The following is an 18,657-nucleotide window of genomic DNA, read 5'->3' on the forward strand; positions in this document are numbered from 1 at the left end:
GGATTGATTCTGCCATACTTCGGTGAGTTCTACAGCCTCTCTGCTATGATGGAAGCTGATCATCAAGAGGTAGTTCATGATGATCAATGATTTTTTTTTAAAAAGTGGAAAGATTACATTATAAAAATTGAGGTATATATGTGGCGGAAGGAAATAGATAGCCAATGGAGATGACTAAGAAGAGGCAGGAATATCGGCCCTCCCAGAAACGACATACGCAGTAGAGACTTGCATGTGAGCTTCTGCATTTGGAATTCTGAACGTTTCCACATTACTTAGTGCTTGATGGTTTTCCAGAAACACTTTGCAGTGTTAGAGCATGTCATTTCCTCGGGACAAGTGTGTACGTTTAATGCTAGGTGATTCTGTTGGTGCCTGATTAGAAAAATAAGTTCATAGGACAGTCCTTTGAATCTGTCCTTTCAGCATGGGTTGTGTGTATGTGCATAGCGTGCGTTTCACACGCGCATGCGTTACATGCTGTGTGTGTGTGTGTTTGGTTTTCCTCTGCAGCTGCTGCCCCTGCGTCTCAGGGTCCTGGGATGAACTTGTCTCACTCGGCCTCATCCCTTAGTCTCCAGCAGGCGTTTTCTGAGCTTAGACATGCCCAGACGTCGGAAGGGCCCAACACAGCTCCTCCCAACTTCAGTCTCACGGGACCAGCCTTTCCTCCATTCCTGGGTAGCGTTCCTGGAGGCCCAGCCGCAGCAGCAGCTACTCCTTCAGCGACAGTCCCAGTAACCAGCAGCCCTCTTATTGACAGTTCCACCGCAGTGATTCAGTCTGAAGTCACGGTGCCCACTGACAAAGGAATTGCCCGAGTCCCCACCAGCACAGGTGTGCTCCCTTCCGGCGGTCTCCCGGGCCCACCTGTGTCTGTGTCGGAGCCGCCGCCGCTTCCTGGCATGGTCTCCAGCAGCACAGTGCCCCCCGTGGTTGCCGTGTCTACAGCCGCGCAGCCGTCTCAGGCCCCCGTGTCGGGGAGCACTGTGGCTAGTACAGGCGCTTTTCCTTCTGTCACAGTCTCAACCGCTGTGACCACCGCAGCAGGCGGTGCGAGCGCCCCTGGCCCAGGGCCTCCCGCCACGCTGCCGCCGCAGGCCTCGGGCAGCACTGCCGGGGCGCCCGCCGCGCCTGTGCTTCCTGCCACCGTGCCATTCCCGAGCACGGCCTCGCAGCCGCCCCTTCAGCTTAGCAGCAGCACCTCCGCTCCGACTCTGGCTGAAACGGTGGTGGTTAGCGCCCACTCCCTGGACAAACCGTCACATAGCAGTACAGCTGGGCTGGCCGTGCCTTTTTCTGCACCTTCCTCCTCGCCCTCCCCAGGGACCGCAGCATCTGGCTCTGCTGCTCTGCATCCCCTGGTCCTCCCATCCGTGGTGGCTTCTACACCCGTGCTTCCCCAAGCAGCCGCACCGACGTGCGCGCCTCTCTTACCGCAAGTGCCCGGCGTCCCGCCCCTGCTGCAGCCTGCCACCAGTGTGCCTGCCGTGCAGCAGACGCTCGTCCACGGCCAGCCCCAGCCAGCCCTGCTCCCCAGCCAGCCCCACGCGCACTGTCCAGACGTGGACGCCGACACGCAGCCAAAGGCTCCGGGCATCGATGACATCAAGACTCTGGAGGAGAAGCTGCGGTCACTCTTCAGCGAGCATGGCTCGTCCCACGCCCCCGTCTCGCTGGAGACGTCACTGGCGGCAGAGGCCACGGTCACGCCAGGGGTCCCCACCACCGCTGTCGCACCGAGCAAACTCGTGGCGTCTACGAGTACCTGCCTGCCACCAGCCAGCTTATCGCTGGGAACGGCGGGCTTGCCACTTACGACAGTGGGCACAGCGGGCACCCCTGGGCAGGCTTCTACCCCCAGCAGCTACGTGCCAGCCCCAGTCAGCACCGCGTCGGGAATGAAACCAGCGATGACTCCCTCAAAGCCACCTTCAGCTAAGCCTCCGGTGAGCTTTTCTGGTTAGGATTCTCTGACGCCCACCCGAGGGCCCCTTCTCCCACTCCCTCGCCCTAGCTCACGCCGTGAGCCAGTTGCTTTGCAGGGTAGAGTTGCAGATCTGAAAGTGCCTAACATATGTTGAGTGCCCTCAACTGGCAATAGTGGCACGAGCATGCGTACTTTGAACCCAGAACTTCCTTTGTGAAGTATGGCAGGAATTTTAGATTAATTACGTCACATGATTGCTTTCCTTAGTTTATACCAGGTGTGAGTCTGTCAGCAAGGGGATCATGGTGAGAGTAGTTGAACTGCTCTGTTTTTGATTTTGTCTGTCATGGGACTTGAACTCTAAGACTGGGTGCTGTCCCTGCGCTCTTCAGCTCAAAGCTAGCGCTCTACCACTTGAGCCACAGCACCACTTCCGGTTTTCTAGTGGTTTTTTTGGAGATAAGAGTCTCACTTTCCTGCCAGGGCTGGCCCTGAACCGTGATCCTCGGGTCTCAGCCTCCTGAGTAGCTGGAATGACGGGTGTGAGCCACCGGCGCCCGGCTAGCCGAGCTGCTGTGTTTGTGGTGAGAAGGAAGTCATTTTGTGCTGTTCGGTTCCATAGTAGTTCTGTTTGAGATGGATCGGAACTCAAAGGTGCAGTGGTAGAGAGGAGGAAGAGGTGCGTGACTAGCATGGAGCTCCTCATTCTGCCCTGGTAGATTTCCTCTGCTCCGCTCTCTCAGCCTTTCTAAGCCTCAGAAACAAGGATGCATTTCATGCAGCCATCTTTCTGCATTACAAAGATGTGAGAACCTTTTTATATTAGAGTAATGCAGATGTTTCCTGACTTTACAAGACCATAGTGATCGAGGATATTGTAAGCCAGGACAGCACTGATGCACTTAATGGGCCCTGACCCGGCAGCTTCGAACCGCGGGGCAGTGGGGAACGGGAGCTGTGGTGTCGGTGAAGGCGCCCCGCTCCAGGGGTCCCCGGCGTGCTGCTAGCGGAGACTGGCACCCAAACTCAGAAGCTCATTGCTGGACCGCCAACTCAGACACAAAAAGTTAATCTATGGTTTCTGCTGAATGTAATTTTGCACCGTCCTGAGTTGAGGACATTTTCAAGTTGAGCTGCTGTAAGCCAGGGCGTTCTATGTGAGGTCTTACTGCAGACAAGAGAGAACACTTGATAGTTTTGAATTTATATCTGTCCATGGATTATTTTTTTAAGTCAGCCTTTGTTTTCTCTTGAAAGTCATGTTTTCTTATGTGAATTTGATTTTTTTTATTTTATTATGTGTGTGTGTGTGCGTGCTGGTCTTGGGGTTTCAACTCTGGGCGCTCTCCGTGCACTTCTTTGGCTCAAGGTTAGCGTTCTATCACTTTGAGCCACAGTGCCCCTTCTGGCTTTTTCTGAGTAATTTGTTGGAGATAAGAGCCTTATGGACTTTCCTGCCCAGGTTAGCTTTGAACTGCATTGCTCAGTAGCTAGGATTACAGATGTGAGCTACTGACACCCAGCTTTTTTTTTTTTTAGATCAAATAAGTGGCCTCAAAAATATCTCGTTGGGCCGGGCGCTGGTGGCTCACGCCTGTCATCCTAGCTACTCAGGAGGCTGAGATCTGAGGATCGCGGTTCAAAGCCAGCCCGGGCAGGAGAGACCGTGAGACTCCTATCTCCAATAAACCACCAGAAAACCGGAAGTGGCGCTGTAGCTCAAGTGGTAGAGTGCTCGCCTTGAGCTGAAGAGCTGAGGAACAGCGCCCAGGCCCAGAGTTCAAGTCCCACGACGGACAAAAAAAAAAAAAAATCTCGTTGGGTCCTGGTGTCTTAATGCCTGTCATCCTAGCTACTCAGGAGACTAAGATCTGAGGATCACTGTTCAAAGCAGTCCTGGGCAGGAAAGTCCATGAGACTCTCATCTCCCAATAAATCACCAAAAAACCAGAAGTGGCGCTGTGGCTCCAGTGGCAGAACAGAAAGCTTGAGCAAAAAATGGTTAGGGTAGCCAGGCACCAGTGGCTCACACCTGTAATCATAGCTACTCAGGAGGCTGAGATCTGAGGATCACGGTTCAAAGCCAGCCCGGGCAGGAAAGTCTGTGAGACTCATCTCCAATTAAACACTAGAAAATCAGAAGTGGTGCTGTGGCTCAAGCGGTAGAGCTCTCGCCTTGAGCTGAAGAGTGCAGGGACAGTGCCCAGGCCCAGAGTTCAAGCCCCACAACCGACCCAAAAATAAATAAATAAGTAAAAATAAAAACTCAGGGTCACTTCCCTGGTCCTGAGTTCAAGCCCCACAACTGTCCAACAAAAAGAAATCTGGAGTCTGTTTCTTATCTGTGTAACATAGCGTTCTCTTTGTTTTCCTTCAGGAACTACCTTTTATTAGATTTTACCATTTCATAGTTATTTCAGATTAACTCTTACAACGTACCATTGGTTAAGTCCTTTATTTAAAATATATCAGTGTAGCCTGGGTGATAAGCAAGCTTTAACTACACATAGTTCATGTTTCTGCATTCAGATTGGCTGGTTTGTAATGTGAATCTTGACCATTAGTGTCTCATGGACTTGAATTCTCTTCGTTGTAGGTGCTGCCAGGGGGCACTGAACTTCCAGCTGGGGCTCTGTCCTGCGAGCAGCCGCCGCCTTTTCCTGGACCCTCACAAACGCAGGTGCCCTGAGACACATACCTCTCTTTCTTGGTCCCTGCTCTCCTTCCCAGAGCTTGCTTACATTCTTTCTGGCATGGTCGTGGCTCCAGGCTGGCTCCTTGTGGCTTTAGCTTAGAGACACCTTCCTTTGACAACTTGGGAGGTGATGCCCCAGGCCCACTGTTTTTCTGTTGTAATTGTCCAGAATATTGCTTCAGGTCATCTAGAAAACATTTGACTAATGTTTAAATAGTTAATACTAATATCAATAGATTCTTAACACATATATATATTTTGTCATGGGGCTCAAACTCTGAGCATGGGCGCTGTCCCTGAGCTCCAGCTCAAGGTGAGCGCTCTACCACTTGAGCCACAGCACCACTTTTGGTTTTTGAGTGGTTAATTGGAGATAAGAATCTCACAGGGACTTTTCAGCCCAGGCTGGCTATGAACTGTGATCCTCAGATCTCAGCCTCCTGAGTAGCTAGAATGACAGGCATGAGCCTCTGGTGCTCAGCTTCTTACTTCATAGAATAGTGAAACTGTATTTTAAATGTAAGGTTTGCTTCTAAGCTATCCCAGAAATAAAAAGTTTTATGTAATAAAACTTAGTAAGAAAAGAGAACCACAAGTCAGGTGTGGTGGTGTACCACTGTAATCCCAGTTCTTGGGTCATGGTGCGAGGTCAGTTTGAAAAGGAGGAAACTGCATTGATAGGACTCTTTTCTAAGTTTAACATAAACTTTAACGAATGTTCATTGTTTCTTAAGCAACTAGTGAAGTTAGGGACTGACGAAAATTACATAGAAATAACACACTCCAGTGAACACTAGCATTATAATATTACTCATAAAGGATCTGAGATGAGCAGTATATGAACTTACAGATCCCCTGTTCACGCTTATGGAGTTGCCGAGGTGATCAGAATTCATGTAGTCCTGAAATCATGACTTGATTTGCTCACCTGTTCCCCTCACTAACAGCTCCCATAGGGGAAGTGCTTGTTGGAAATCCATTGTAACTGTGAGAGAGTTAACATGGGACCCACTAATAAACTTTAAAACTGAATTAGGAATTTATTTTGGAGTTATATGTAAGAAAAGCATGCCGGGCTACTTACTTGAGAAGACTAGTTTGAATTTATCCCTTCTTCTTCCATCCCAGTATTGAATAGACCGTAAGGTGAAGAACTCGCTACCGTCAGGGATAATTCCCAGCGAGAACTCGCTCTCCAGCCCTCAGATTGAGGGAGATGGGAGAGGGATGGGAGTTCAATGTAGAAACTAACAAAAAACAAGTGTTTGGTTTTAAGCTTGTTCCTAACGAAAATCAGGCTTGCAGCATAGCATAGTGGCTCATGCTTACGATCCCGGCTTCTGGGGAAGTAGATCAGAAGGTTCAAGGCCTGCACCTGTCCCTCCAGCTATTGGGAGGCTTGAATTAGGACTATTGCAGTCTAGCCTAGGGAAAGACAGGAGACCCTACTCAAAAAAATAATGAAAGTAAAAGGGCCGCCAGGGTCTCTCTACTGGTAAAGTACCTGCCTAGCAAGCATGAGGCTTCGCAGTTCAAACCTGAGTGCCACCAAAAAAGAAAAAACAGCATGCGTTCCGAAGCCAAGCACTTGGCTGCACGGTGATCCTGGCGCTTGGGAGGCCAGGCTGGGGACAGCCCCCATGTAAGAAGTGTAGTCCAGCCTGGGCGACACAGTGGGGTCCCATGACCACCACCACTCCCCTCCTCCCCCTAAAAGAGCTCTCGGTGAGCGCAGACGGTCACAGGAAACATGGAGGGTGAGGGAGTCTTGCCAGCATGTTTAGACAAAAGCGTGAGGACCAGTATAGAAATAGACGGACAGAAGACGGCAGATGGGCCCAGGGGTCATCAGATACAAGACAGGAAGGGCTGGGGGCATGGCCCCATGGTAGAGCACGTGATGCCCTAACACCAGCATTGCCTCTCAGAGATAAGGGTAACTTCAAAGCTGTGAAAACGTAAGTGTCACTGAGTTACTCTTCAGGCCTGACAGAGCGGCATGCAGACTTGAGGACCATCCAAAGGTTATGCCAGATTTTAGTATACTGTCTTGTATTTAATGGGAACACGTGTTCTGTTGTAATCTAAAGAATGAAACAGTGTGTCCTATATATCTAGGCTGCATGTAGCAGCTCTGGAGGTGTACTTACATGAACTATAACTCTTTGCCCTTCCAGCAACCTCTAGAAGACCTTGATGCCCAGCTGAGAAGAACACTTAGTCCAGAGAGCATCACAGTGGCGTCTGCAGGAGGGGTGAGCTTTTAGTCCCCAGTCTCTTCTGAACCCCAAACGCATTGGATCGCTCACACCTATGCGGTGGAACAAGAGAGCTCGTTCCACCCAACAGAAAAGAGGCAGACCCGTGAAATGCTAACACTGTGGAAAAGACTAGAAAGATGCTTCTTTTTTTATCGTTCCCCTCAGTAGATTACATGGTAGATCAGTCCTGTGGATTTTGTATTATTCTCTGGAGGAGGTTACGCTTTGTGCAATAATAATGTTTGATACAAACCACTTTTCTGTGACTTTTTAATGCATTCTTTAAATATCCTGTGAGGAAATTTTTAAAGGCAATACTCGACATGTCTCATAAAAGCTGATTGTTGGGGCTGGGAATGTAGCTTAGCGCTTACCTAGCATGAAGGCCTGGGTTTGATTCCTCAGTACCACATAGAAAAAGCCAGAAGTGGCACAGTGGCTCTAGTGGTAGAGTGCCAGCCTTGAACAAAAGAAGCTCAGGGACAGCACGTAGGCCCTGAGTTCAAGCCCCAGGACTGCCCCCCCCCCCCAAAAAAAAAAAGCTGCTTCTCAAAAGCAAACTCATAAGAGAAAATAAAATTCCCTTCGACATAGTATTCTTTTCTGTATGTACTACTGCCATTTCACAAAGACCTGAGGGACGGTGTCAGCGGAACGGCGTAAGAATGACTGAAACTGAAGCTGCTGTGGTGTGTGTCTGTGTCTTGCAGCCAGTGTCTGTGGAGGCTCCGCCCGCGGTTACGGAAGCTGGCCCGCAGCCTCAGGAGCACGGTGAGCTGCAGCCTTGGCGCTGACCAGTAGAGCAGTCACGATAAAGAGCTCGCCTGGGCGTTGAGACTGTGGGTGCTTGTGGGAAGTACAGAATATGCCATTTCAGAGATGCATTCGTGAGAACGTGTACAAGGAACATTCCTGCATATTCCATGTCTAGGGAACTTTGATAATATCTAAATCATGCAAGGTTAGCTGATTGAATTTTTTGTTTATTAAGTGCTAAGGCATCTGAAACGTCAGGTAATGATTCAGTTTCTTAGCATAAACTGTTATTCTCTAGGTAACATTTTTGTTATAAGGAGGTGGGAAATGCAGGCATGTTTATGAAAGCTGACTTGGAAGTTGGTGGTGGTAATGCCTGAAACCTGTCATTGGAGAGTTTACACACAGCATCCTCATTTCTGAACACTTGCTATGTACTTGAAAGATAGATGCACTTGAAAGGCCTGGACATGTACTTGTATAAAGATACACATGTAAGATTTTACTTAATCCATTGATTTTTTTTTTTTTTTTTTTTGGGTCGGTCGTGGGGCCTGAACTCTGGGCTGGGCGCTGTCCCTCAGCTCTTCAGCTCAAGGCTTGAGCCACAGTTCCACTTCTGGTTTTCTGAGTGGTTTATTGGAGATAAGAATCTCACGGACTTTTCCTGCCCAGGCTGGCTTTGCATTGTGATCCCCAGATCTCAGCCTCCTGAGTAGCTAGGATTACATAGGCCCGGCTGAAATATTTTAATTCAAGTCAGTTACATTCTGAATTGGATCGCTTGTTTAAAATTAAGTAATTTACAGCTTGGTGCTTGTGGCTCATGCCTATAATCCTAGCAACTCAAGAGGCTGAGATCTGAGGACTATGGTTTGAAGCCAACCAGTGCAAGAAAGTCCTTGAGAGTCTTTTTTTTTTTTTCTTTTGGGGTCCGGTCATGGGACCTGAACTCTGGGCCTGGCGCTGTCCCTCAGCTCTTCAACTCAAGGCTAGCACTCCACCACTTGAGCCACAGCGCCACTTCTGGCTTTTTTCTTTTTGCTTATGTGGTGCTAAGGAATCGAACCCAGGGCCTCAGGCATGCAAGGCAAGCGCACTACCACTGAGCCACCTTCCCAGCCCCAGAGAGTCTTATCTCCAATTAAGCACTAAAAAAGCCAGAAATGGAGCTTTGGTTCAAGTAGCAGAGCTCTAGCTGGAAGCAAAAAAGCCTAGAGACTTACAGTTTGAGACCCACCTAGGTAAAAACATGGTGAGGTCGGGGCTGGGAAGGTGGCTCATTGGTAGAGCGCTTGCCTTGGATGCATGAGGCCCTCGGTTCAATTCCTCAGTACCACATAAGCAGAAAAGCCAGAAGTGGCGCTGTGGCTCAAGTAGTAGAGTGCCAGCCTTGAGCTGAAGAACTGAGGGACAGCGCCCAGGCCCAGAGTTCAAGCCCCACAACTGACCAAAAAAAAAAAAAAAATCAGTGGATTAAGTAAAATCTTACTCTTGTTTCTCTAGCGGGAGGAAAGCAGCTAACTAAAGTAAAACAAAAACAAAAACAAAAAAAAAACAAAAAACCATGCAGTCACCAGCCTTTCAATAAAGACTCTAACGTTCGACCACTCCAAAAAAAAAAAAAAAAAGTGCTAATCTGTCTTCTTCTGTGTCTGTTTCAAGGCACAGAGGGTTCTGTCCTAGCCAGTGGTTCAGGAGCTGCTGTTCTTAAGATGGGCCGATTTCAGGTAAGACTGTAATTTCTGTGTATATGTAAGATTATCACCTCTCTATTTGGGACACAACTGATAACTGTCATTTGCTTTCATAAAAGTAGTGTAGCCAAGCACCAATGGCTCAAGCCTGTAAGCCTAGCTACTCAGGAGGCTGAGATCTGAGGATCATGGTTCAAAGCCAGCCCAAAGAGGAAAGTCCACGAGACTCTTACCTCTAGTAAACCACTAGATAACCAGAAGTGGCTCTGTGGCTCCAGTGGTAGAGCTCAGGGACAGCGCCCAGGTCCAGAGTTCAAGCGCCACAACTGACAAAAACAAAACATAGGCATTGGTAGCTCACACCTGCAATCCTAGCTACTACGGAGGCTGAGATCTGAGGATCCTGGCTCAAAGCCAGCCTGGCAGGAAAGTCCATGACTCTTGCTACAATCAACCACCAGAAAGCCAGAAGTGGAGTTGTGGCTTAAGTAATAGACCACTAGTCTCAAGCAAGAAAGCTCAAGAACAGCAGCTAGGCCCTGAGCTCAAGCCCTAGGACAAAACAGCACTGCTTCCACAGCTGTTTGCAAGGGTGTGTGTATGTGTATGTGCGTGCGTGTGCGTGCGTGTGCGTGTTTGGTTGTGGGACCTGAATTCTGGGCTTAGGCTCTGTCCCTGAGCTCTTCAGTTCAAGGTGAGCGCTCTTCCACTGAGTCACTTTCCCAGCCCCTGCAAATTATTTTTTTTTTGTTTTTGTTTTTTGTCGGTCGTGAGTCTTGAACTCTGGGCCTGGGCTCTGTCCCTGTGCTCTTCAGCTCAAGGTGAGCGCTCTACCACTTGAGCCACAGCACCACTTCCAGTTTTCTAGTGGTTTATTGGAGATAAGTCTCATTTTCCTGCCCGGGCTGGCTTTGAACCGTGATCCTCAGATCTCAGCCTCCTGAGTAGCTGGGATTACAGGTGTGAGCCACCAGTGCCCCCTCTACAAGTTATTTTTAAGCTAGCCTTTAGAGTTGAGAATCATAGTTGATATTTTTTCCTTTGTTGACTTTGAAGGTCTGAGAGTTTGTAGTTGGGCCAAGTTTGAATTTAGAGTTAGGGAAAACCAGGACAAGAATCTGTATCTTCCCTTCTGGTACCTCTTGGTTGAATTGTTTCTTTTAAGGCCTAACTGGCATTTAGTGAGGGCTGCTTCTTCACATGTAGCCTTGAGCATTTTCCTGGCCGTTAACGTATGTTTTCACTGAGACGCAGTCTGGTCCCTGTGTGTGGTGCGTCGTGTGTGGTGGCATCTCGGTGCTGCTGCGGGGTTCTCAGTGAACAGTCTCCTTTCCCACCCAGCGCGGTGCCGGCTTCTCCTGTGGCGTCTTCCACCTGCTTTCTCCCGTGGTGCTCAGCCTGTTCGCTCAGCACGCACTCTCTCTGTGGTGGTGTTCAGTCTGGCTTTCTCAGTTGAAAATTTTCTCAGACTATGGAGAGAGATTCAGCCTGTTCATTTACTGGGGAATAAACTGGTTTTCTTTTGTTTAACAACCTATGCTAGAAATTAACTTGGGGACAGTAGTTTTTCATCTGTCTGTCTGTCTCTCTCAACTCAGGTTTCAGTTGCCACAGATGATGTCCAGAAAGTTGGCAAAACTAAGCCAGAAGATGTGAAGTCTGTCCACTTTGAGTCGAGCACGTCGGAGTCATCCGTACTGTCGAGTAGCAGCCCGGAGAGCACGCTGGTGCAGCCAGGGCCTGGCGGGGTGCCGGCCCCCAGGGTCCCCTCGGACGCGCCAGACAGCGCCCACCAACCCCCTGCCTCCGAAACAACGCTGGAAGCGGGGCAGCCTACCAAGGTCGGGCGTTTTCAGGTGACAGCTACAGCCAGCAAAGTGGGTCGTTTCTCAGTGTCGAGAACTGAAGACAAGATGGCAGAGGTGAAGCAGGAGTCGGCCGCATCTCCTCCCTTCAGAGACTCTGCCCACGCTGCTCTTCCCACCGCCATACCAAAGAAAGACAAGCCGGAGCCGGCCCAGCCTTTCCATCTGAACGGGCCATCCTCCGACCTGGAGGCTGCCTTTCTCAGCAGGGGCCTGGACGACGGCTCGGGCAGTCCGCAGTCCCCGCCTCACCTGTGCTCCAAGAGCCTTCCCATCCAGAGTCTAAGCCAGAGCCTTAGCAACTCCTTCAACTCCTCTTACATGAGCAGTGACAACGAATCGGACATTGAAGATGAAGATTTAAAGTCAGAGCTCCGGCGACTTCGGGAAAAGTATGTTTGCTCCTAAGAAAAATAATGGTCGATGGTCTACTGGGGCAGAGCGCCTGGTGCTGGCGTGGCGCTCCTCCGAGCTGGAGGCGGCGTGCCCGCCGACCGTGCTGGGACGCCACTCCGCCAGCCCCGCGTCGCGGTCGCACTTGCACACCGTAACCGCACGAGTCTAACACTGGCACTGCGTGTGTGACTATGTTGGCAGGTTTTTATTTTTATTTTTTAATCAAATTGAGTCAGAATATCCTATTCACCTATGGCCTGGGAATCCTTTTCCCCTAACCCATTCTCAAGTATTTGCAGTTGGAATTGGCGAGATGGGTTGACAGTGTAGAATCTCACAGAAGTACGGATGACTGAAGGCAGATGGAAGAGTAGGCTTATTTTTAGCCAGGCATCAGTGGCTCACACCTATAATCCTAACTGCTCAGCAGATCTGAGAGCTGAGGATTGTGGTTCAAAGCCAGCCTGGGCATGAAAGTCCTCATCAGTGTCTTATCTCCAATTAACCGTTCAAAAAGTGGAATCGGTGCTGTGGCTCAAGTGGTAGAGTGCTGGCCCTGAGCACAGAGACTCAAAACACACCCAGGCCCTGAGTTCAAGCCCCACAACTGATTCCCACCCCCACCCCCACCCCCCCCAAAAAAAATTAGGCTTACTTTTTGTTTGAGCAAAGCAAAACATTTTCTGTGTTTGCTTATTTTTCGTAGACATCTTAAAGAGATTCAGGACCTGCAAAGTCGCCAGAAGCAGGAGATTGAATGTTTGTACACCAAACTGGGCAAGGTGCCCCCCGCCGTCATCATTCCCCCTGCCGCCCCGCTCTCGGGGAGGAGAAGGCGGCCCACTAAAAGCAAAGGCAGCAAGGCGAGTCGCAGCAGCTCGCTGGGAAATAAGAGCCCGCAGCTCTCAGGTAAGCCCGACCAAGGCAGCCGCTTGCTGCTTCTGTCTCCAGCTGCCCAAGGGAACCCTCCTCCTACTCCAAGTTTGTCAGCTGTATGGGCTTTGAGATAGGGCCTCACTAGCCCTTCCGGGGCTGCCCTTTGACTCTACAGAGAGTTCAGTAGGGTAGCTGTGCGGCGGCCATGCTGCTGTGTCCCAGTAATCCTCATGTGTAGTCGTTCTAGATAACTAAACCCATGTAACTCAGCCTAACAGAGCTCTTGGACCTTACTGGCTGTTCACTAAGCTTCAGGTCATCTTGGCAGCTAGAATTAAGTTTACACAAACACTCCGGATGTCTGTTTCATTTGCGGGTCTGATCTCAGAAAGTTGGAGAGTATTTGCAACGCTCATAGCAAATGCTGAGTCTTCTCTCCATTCTTGGAAGAATCAATGCCTAGACCTGACTTTGCTTGAGCACACGACCAGTTCATACAGCATTGATAGAGAAGTGATTTGTTGCAGGGTCAGCTAGTTTAGGTTCTGACACGCATGCGACGCTCTCCAAGCCCACTTGTGTGCAGTGGGAATCCAGGGAGCGTGGAAGTGCAGTCAGGTTTCAGGCCAAAACACGTGGTCATGCACGTGTGAATGGGGTTCTTCATCCACACACAGCGCCGAGTCCAGCCTCCCTCAGCTCACGCCTGTGCTTCTTCTTAAGTAGCTAAAGTGTAAAATCTCAGCTCTCCCTCGCGTCGCGTCGCGTCACGCTCAGGACATTCCCCCTCCTCAGCGCCCAGGGCGTTGACCTGTCCTTCACTACTCCGCGCGGGTGCGGGCTTGCCGGGCGCGCCCCTCACGGCCCTGTACCCGCGGCAGGGAACCTGTCTGGACAGAGCGGGGCCTCCGTCCTGCACCCGCAGCAGACCCTCCACCCCACCAGCAACACCTCCGAGACGGGCCACAGCCAGCTGCTCCAGCCTCTGAAGCCCTCTCCCTCCAGTGACAACCTCTACTCGGCTTTCACCAGCGATGGCGCCGTCTCTGTACCAAGCCTTGCTGCGCCAGGTCAAGGTAAAAGAACCACAGCAACCACCACCTTCCAGAAACAGGGAAATACCCAGGATGACAGCTGGATAAGTAGTAACTTTGTGTCACCAGCCTGTGCGGGGGGCTGGCTCGGGACTCCACCGGAGACCGGCTTGAGGCTAGAACCTTCGGGCTCATGGTTCTGAGCACTCAGGATACGGCTTCTTTCTGGGGATTAGATGAAGCATTTACATGGGGTCAGAACTTAGCCTTTAATAGTAGTCAGACACTTCCAGCACCACCTTCTAAGGAGTTTCTAGCAATTTCTGCAAACTAAGGTGTTTTCTTTAACATTTGTAAATAAGGTAGTGTTGTGCAGAGAACTGGTTGTGCCTGCTAAACATCTGTCTGTCTTTCGCAGTAGAGGTTGGTTTTATCAACTCTCGCTGCAAACAGTCCTGCAGAGTTTCAAGTAACATTAGAGTTAGACCTGAAGAGTTGGGCATCTAGGTGGAAAAGGATGAAATAAAATAGCATTTCTTTGCCACAGTTTGATAGAACTTAGAAGTAGGTGGTGCTGTTTACCAGGTGAGTCTAGTTGGTTGACAAGGACGAACGCAGGAGCAAAGCGAAGTGTCAGGCTGGGCAGGTGGCGGGCTGGGCTTGGTGTTGCCGCTCCGTGTCACCCGCCGGCTCGCTGTGTGCCATCTGAGTGCCTGCCACCGCGCCCGCCTCCAGTTTCTAACATCTTGTAGTTGTGTTCTGTCTCTCTCTCTCTCTCTCTCTCTCTGTTTTTCCCTGTTCCCCTTCTCACAGGCTGTGCGAAGTTTAACTGTGCGTCTGAGCAGGTGGCGTTCAAGGCCGGTGGCAGGAGGACCCGATTTCTGAGTACGCCCTGCTTGGCTCTTTGTGTGTAACACCTTTATCCTTCCTTGTCCTTGTTTTTCTGCTGCTTTTGGATCTGACTTGTCGTGCAGTCATTTTCATTTGTCTCGTTATGTCATCCACTCAGTGGCTTGGCTATTAGTACCCTCAGAAGTTTGGGTCCTGGGTTCACTCGTAAAAGCTGCAGACGTGGCCCCCTGCAGGACTGCTGCCTCCTGGGCTCCAGACAGCCAGAGGTGACAGGGTGCTTGCTGTGCGGGCCTGCTCGGTGCTCCCCCCCGCCCCTTGTTTGGAACCGACTCCTGGTGGGCTTAAGAGTCTGGTAACAGGCAGAACTTACCCTTATTTTCTGGGTGAGTTGAAATCTTTGTTTGTTTGGGTATTTTTCTCCTCAATTAAGCTTTCACCTGTACCAGTTGAATTGATGCTGGAGCCTGGTGCCCGCGGCTCACGCCTGCCATCCTAGCTACTCAGGAGGCTGAGGATCGCAGTTTGAAGCCAGCCCGGCAGGAAAGTCTGTGGGACTCCTATCTCCACTTCGCCTCCAAAGAGTTGGAAGGAAGTGGAGGTGTGGCTCTTCCACCACTACTTCCCTCTGCCCCTGTGAGAGTAGTAATTCAAACAGGGTTTTTAGCGTGCTTTTCCTGACAAGCAGTTACCTGTTAAAGGTCTAAGCCCATGTGAAAACTGCTGAGATTTTCTCCCAGGAGCGAGCTGGCCTGCCCTCCTGGGTGTGGCCCCCCCCCCCCCCCCCCCCAGCTGCAGACAGGTCAGAGCGGACGCTGAGTGCAGAATCCGCTGGCACTCAGGAGGCGCTCCAGGCTGCCCAGTAGGTGGTTGGTACACACGGGCTGAAATAAGATGACGGGACAGCGCTGGGCGCCAGTGGCTCTCGCCTGTCCACCTAGCTCCTTGGGGGCTGAGGTCTGAGGATTACAGTTCAAAGCCAGGCCAGCTCTCATCGCCGCTGAGCCACCAAAAAGCAGAAATGAGTTGTGGCTCAAGTGGTAGAGCACACTAGCCTTAAGCCAATAAGCTCAGAGACAGCACCCAGACTCTTGAGTTCAAGCCCCAGGATCGGCATCCCAAAAAACCTAAAAATGAAAAAGTGAAGTAAAGAATGAACCTTGGTGGGAGTGTGGGTCACGGTCTCGTAAGGCCTCAAACTTCTGGCGTGGTTACTGCGCGCTTCCTGTGCATGTGCCAGGCCATTGTGCCGGGTATTGGGGAGAAATGGCGGCGTGGTGTTCCGTGGTGACTGGTGTCCAGTGGTACGTGGCCATCTCCACAGAGGGGCCGAGAGGCCCCCCGGGGCAGCGTCTGGGCAGCATGGTCTGCGCCCCTCCGCGACTCCTGCCTCACTGAGGCCCGGCCGGCGGCCTGGCTCCCGCCGGCTGACCCGGCACTGGCGGGCGGGCGGCCCACGGAAGGACCGCAGTAGCTGAGGGGCAGAAAGAAAGCAAAGCGTCCCCAGTACCACTTGCGTGGGCTCTGTCCATCCATCAGGGAAGGGCTGGAGCCTGGGCAGCGCTCAGCCGTGGTGTTGCAGCGCTGGGGCGGGTCTCCGCAGCGCAGCGGGTGTGGAGGGGAGGTGTCTCTGCAGAGGCAGGGCGCGGCGGCCGGGCAGACGCGTGGGGCGGGGCGTGACCCCCCACGCTCGCTGGCCCGCACTGGCCCCGAAGCACGGCTTGGCTTCACGCTTTCTCTACGTTCAAAGATGGCTTGCTTTCCACATACTTTTAAAGTGCTTTCTAGAGGGGGGTGGGGGGAGGGTGTTAGGATGTTTGTCCGCAGCGTGGAACTAGAGCGTTGAGTGTGACTTGAGGCTGTCACGGCGGTACTCACGCCAGTGCCTTGTGACGCCCAGCAGGAGCGGGTGGAGGGACGGTCAGTGGACACGCGCGGGGCCAGCCTTCACCCAGGGCCGGCCGGGCCCGCTCCACTGCCCCCCCACCCCCACCCCCGCCGCCCCTCCTGCTGGGCGTGGGCGCCGTGCGCAGCGTGGAGATGGACCGTGTGCCTTCATCTGTAACGCCTGCTCTCTCTTTGTGCTTCAGGGAAGATGGTGAAAAAAGTGTGTCCTTGCAACCAGCTCTGTAGTAATTATCTTTTCTTTCTCTTACTTTTGGGCCTTGGTCGTAAAGCCTTGTCATCTCTGACGCCCCAACTCCCTGACTCCCCACTTCCCTCCCCCCGCACCTGTTCTCCTATCTGTCCACGTGCTGGGGGCTACTGCTGGCTGTGATTGCGGCTGGGCCCGTGGGAGCGTGGATGCAGAGGGGAGCAGAGGGGAGGGGAGCAGAGGGCAGCGGAGGGCAGCGGAGGGGAGCAGAGGGCAGCAGAGGGGAGGGGAGCAGAGGGCAGCGGAGGGGAGCAGAGGGCAGCGGAGGGCAGCAGAGGGGAGCAGAGGGGAGGGGAACAGAGGGGAGGGCAGCAGAGGGGAGCAGAGGGGAGGGGAACAGAGGGGAGGGCAGCAGAGAGCAGAGGGCAGCGGAGGGGAGCAGAGGGCAGCAGAGGGGAGGGGAGCAGAGGGGAGGGGCCTGGCTGAGGGGAGCACCCTCAGCTAGCAAGGGGTGCTGGGCTGGCTGGAGAGAGGGACTCCCCGCTGCGCTCGGTGGGCATGTCTCATTACAAGACAAGTCGCTCGGCCTCCTGAAGCAGCTTAGAAGGTTCTGGAGAGAGTTAACAAGAGCACTCCGTACCTTGAGACACCGGGCCTAGCGGGTCACTCAGGGCATGGGGAGGGTCAGGAGGCTGGAGGAGGCTGGACTCGAGTCCATTCTGCTACTTGGACATTTTCCGGGGGAGCTAGCAGGGCTTGGGGTGCGGTCCGCGGCCCTGGGGAGCCCCTGGGCCCTCTCCCGCCCTGTCCGTGTCCTAGTCAGTTCCGCTAGGAGGGGTTGGTTGGCTGGCGGGGCGGGGCACGCACTCACTGCATGGGGAGCAAGCAGCTCAGGAGAGGCGAGGCCAGGGGGTCCTCCCCACCCCCACCCTCCCCGCACGCCGCACGGCCCGGGCTGGCCTGAGCCCTGCGCTGCTCCTGTGTGTGCGCATCGCCCGCCCCGCACCCCAGCACGCTGCGCAGAGGCGCCCGCACCCCGCATGCCCCACACCCCGCGCCTGCCCACCCTCGCCCACCGCCGCGGACTGCCACGCCCTCCACCCTCCGCCCGTGCCACACGCTTGTGCCCTGCTCCCCCATGCCGTGCCATGCCGTGCTGCGTGCAAGGGCGCTGCTGCTTTGGCCTTGGGAACGGGAGCACGCATGCGCTCACCTGGCCCCGGCCTCCCGGCACGGCGGCCTCACTGGCTCACCCGTGTAAGCGCAGCTTTTATATGCTTGGGCGCGGGTGTGAGATCTGGAACTGGTAGGGACTTGGGGGACGGGGGGGGGGGGGGGGATGAGACCGTGACTCTTCTCTCCCTCTTTCCGGAAACTCGCCTCTCTGATAACCTTCAGTGTGTCCTCCGGCTGAGCCGAAATCAGGCAGGACCCTCTCCCCGCGCCCTGCCCTCCCTCCCTCCCTGCCCTCCCGCGCCCCACCTCCCGTGCCCAGCCGCCTCCCCTCCTCTGGGGGGAGGGGTCTCCCCTGCACCAGCTGCTCCCTTGAGGAAAGGGAGCTGTCTCCCCGGGGACAGGGACGGGCAGCTGAGGAAAGGGAGCTGTCTCCCTGGGGACAGGGACGGGCAGCTGAGGAAAGGGAGCCGTCTCCCCGGGGACAGGGACGGGCAGCTGTCCCGTCCAGCCTTGTCTGGGCTTGTGGCTCACGGAGACATGGGGCAACACCTGTGCCCCGCCCTGCCTGAGGCCCGGTGCCCCAGTCTTGGCTCCCGCTGTGTGCCCCCCACCCTCCCTGGAGCCTGCCCCCTCCTCCTCCCAGGCCAGGGCAGCGCCTCCTCCTTGCTGCATGGCTTCCACTTCCCTCCCCATTCCGTGGCTTGCTGCTCACTCCCCTTGACCCCCCCCTTTCTGGAGGTGCACCCCAGAGCCTCCTAACACCGCCTTGCTCGCTCTAGGGACCAGCAGTACGAACACGGTCGGGGGCGCCACGAGCAGCCAGGCCGCGCATGCGCAGCCCCCCGCCATGACGTCCAGCAGGAAGGGCACCTTCACGGACGACCTGCACAAGCTGGTGGACAACTGGGCCCGCGACGCCATGAACCTGTCGGGCCGGAGGGGCAGCAAAGGCCACATGAACTACGAGGTGAATGCCCCCCCCCCCCCGCCGGCCGCGCCCCAGCTTGGGAACCCTTTGGGCAGAAGC

The 18,657-nt window shown here is 53.4% G+C and overlaps 1 protein-coding gene across 11 annotated transcripts in view; it reads left to right on the plus strand.

The window, feature by feature from the left end:
* The window catches only part of Wnk1 (WNK lysine deficient protein kinase 1), an 88,358-nt gene that overhangs the window by 67,664 nt on the left and 2,037 nt on the right, over window positions 1-18,657 (plus strand). For 3 of the 11 annotated variants that reach the window (XM_069988824.1, XM_069988832.1, XM_069988833.1), the window contains 12 exons: window positions 514-1,949; window positions 4,527-4,610; window positions 6,803-6,880; window positions 7,597-7,657; window positions 9,308-9,372; window positions 10,938-11,596; window positions 12,307-12,509; window positions 13,358-13,552; window positions 14,324-14,416; window positions 16,450-16,491; window positions 17,853-17,879; window positions 18,410-18,597. In XM_069988824.1, the coding sequence (XP_069844925.1) occupies window positions 514-1,949; window positions 4,527-4,610; window positions 6,803-6,880; window positions 7,597-7,657; window positions 9,308-9,372; window positions 10,938-11,596; window positions 12,307-12,509; window positions 13,358-13,552; window positions 14,324-14,416; window positions 16,450-16,491; window positions 17,853-17,879; window positions 18,410-18,597 (3,131 nt within the window). The remainder of the gene's footprint in view (window positions 1-513; window positions 1,950-4,526; window positions 4,611-6,802; window positions 6,881-7,596; window positions 7,658-9,307; window positions 9,373-10,937; window positions 11,597-12,306; window positions 12,510-13,357; window positions 13,553-14,323; window positions 14,417-16,449; window positions 16,492-17,852; window positions 17,880-18,409; window positions 18,598-18,657) is intronic. The other 8 variants (XM_069988831.1, XM_069988835.1, XM_069988825.1 and 5 more) reach the window with 7 other exon arrangements.

The sequence above is a fragment of the Dipodomys merriami genome, unplaced genomic scaffold, assembly GCF_024711535.1.
Source record: "Dipodomys merriami isolate MVZ:Mamm:240054 unplaced genomic scaffold, mDipMer1.0.p SCAF_368, whole genome shotgun sequence".
Lineage (NCBI taxonomy): Eukaryota > Metazoa > Chordata > Mammalia > Rodentia > Heteromyidae > Dipodomys > Dipodomys merriami.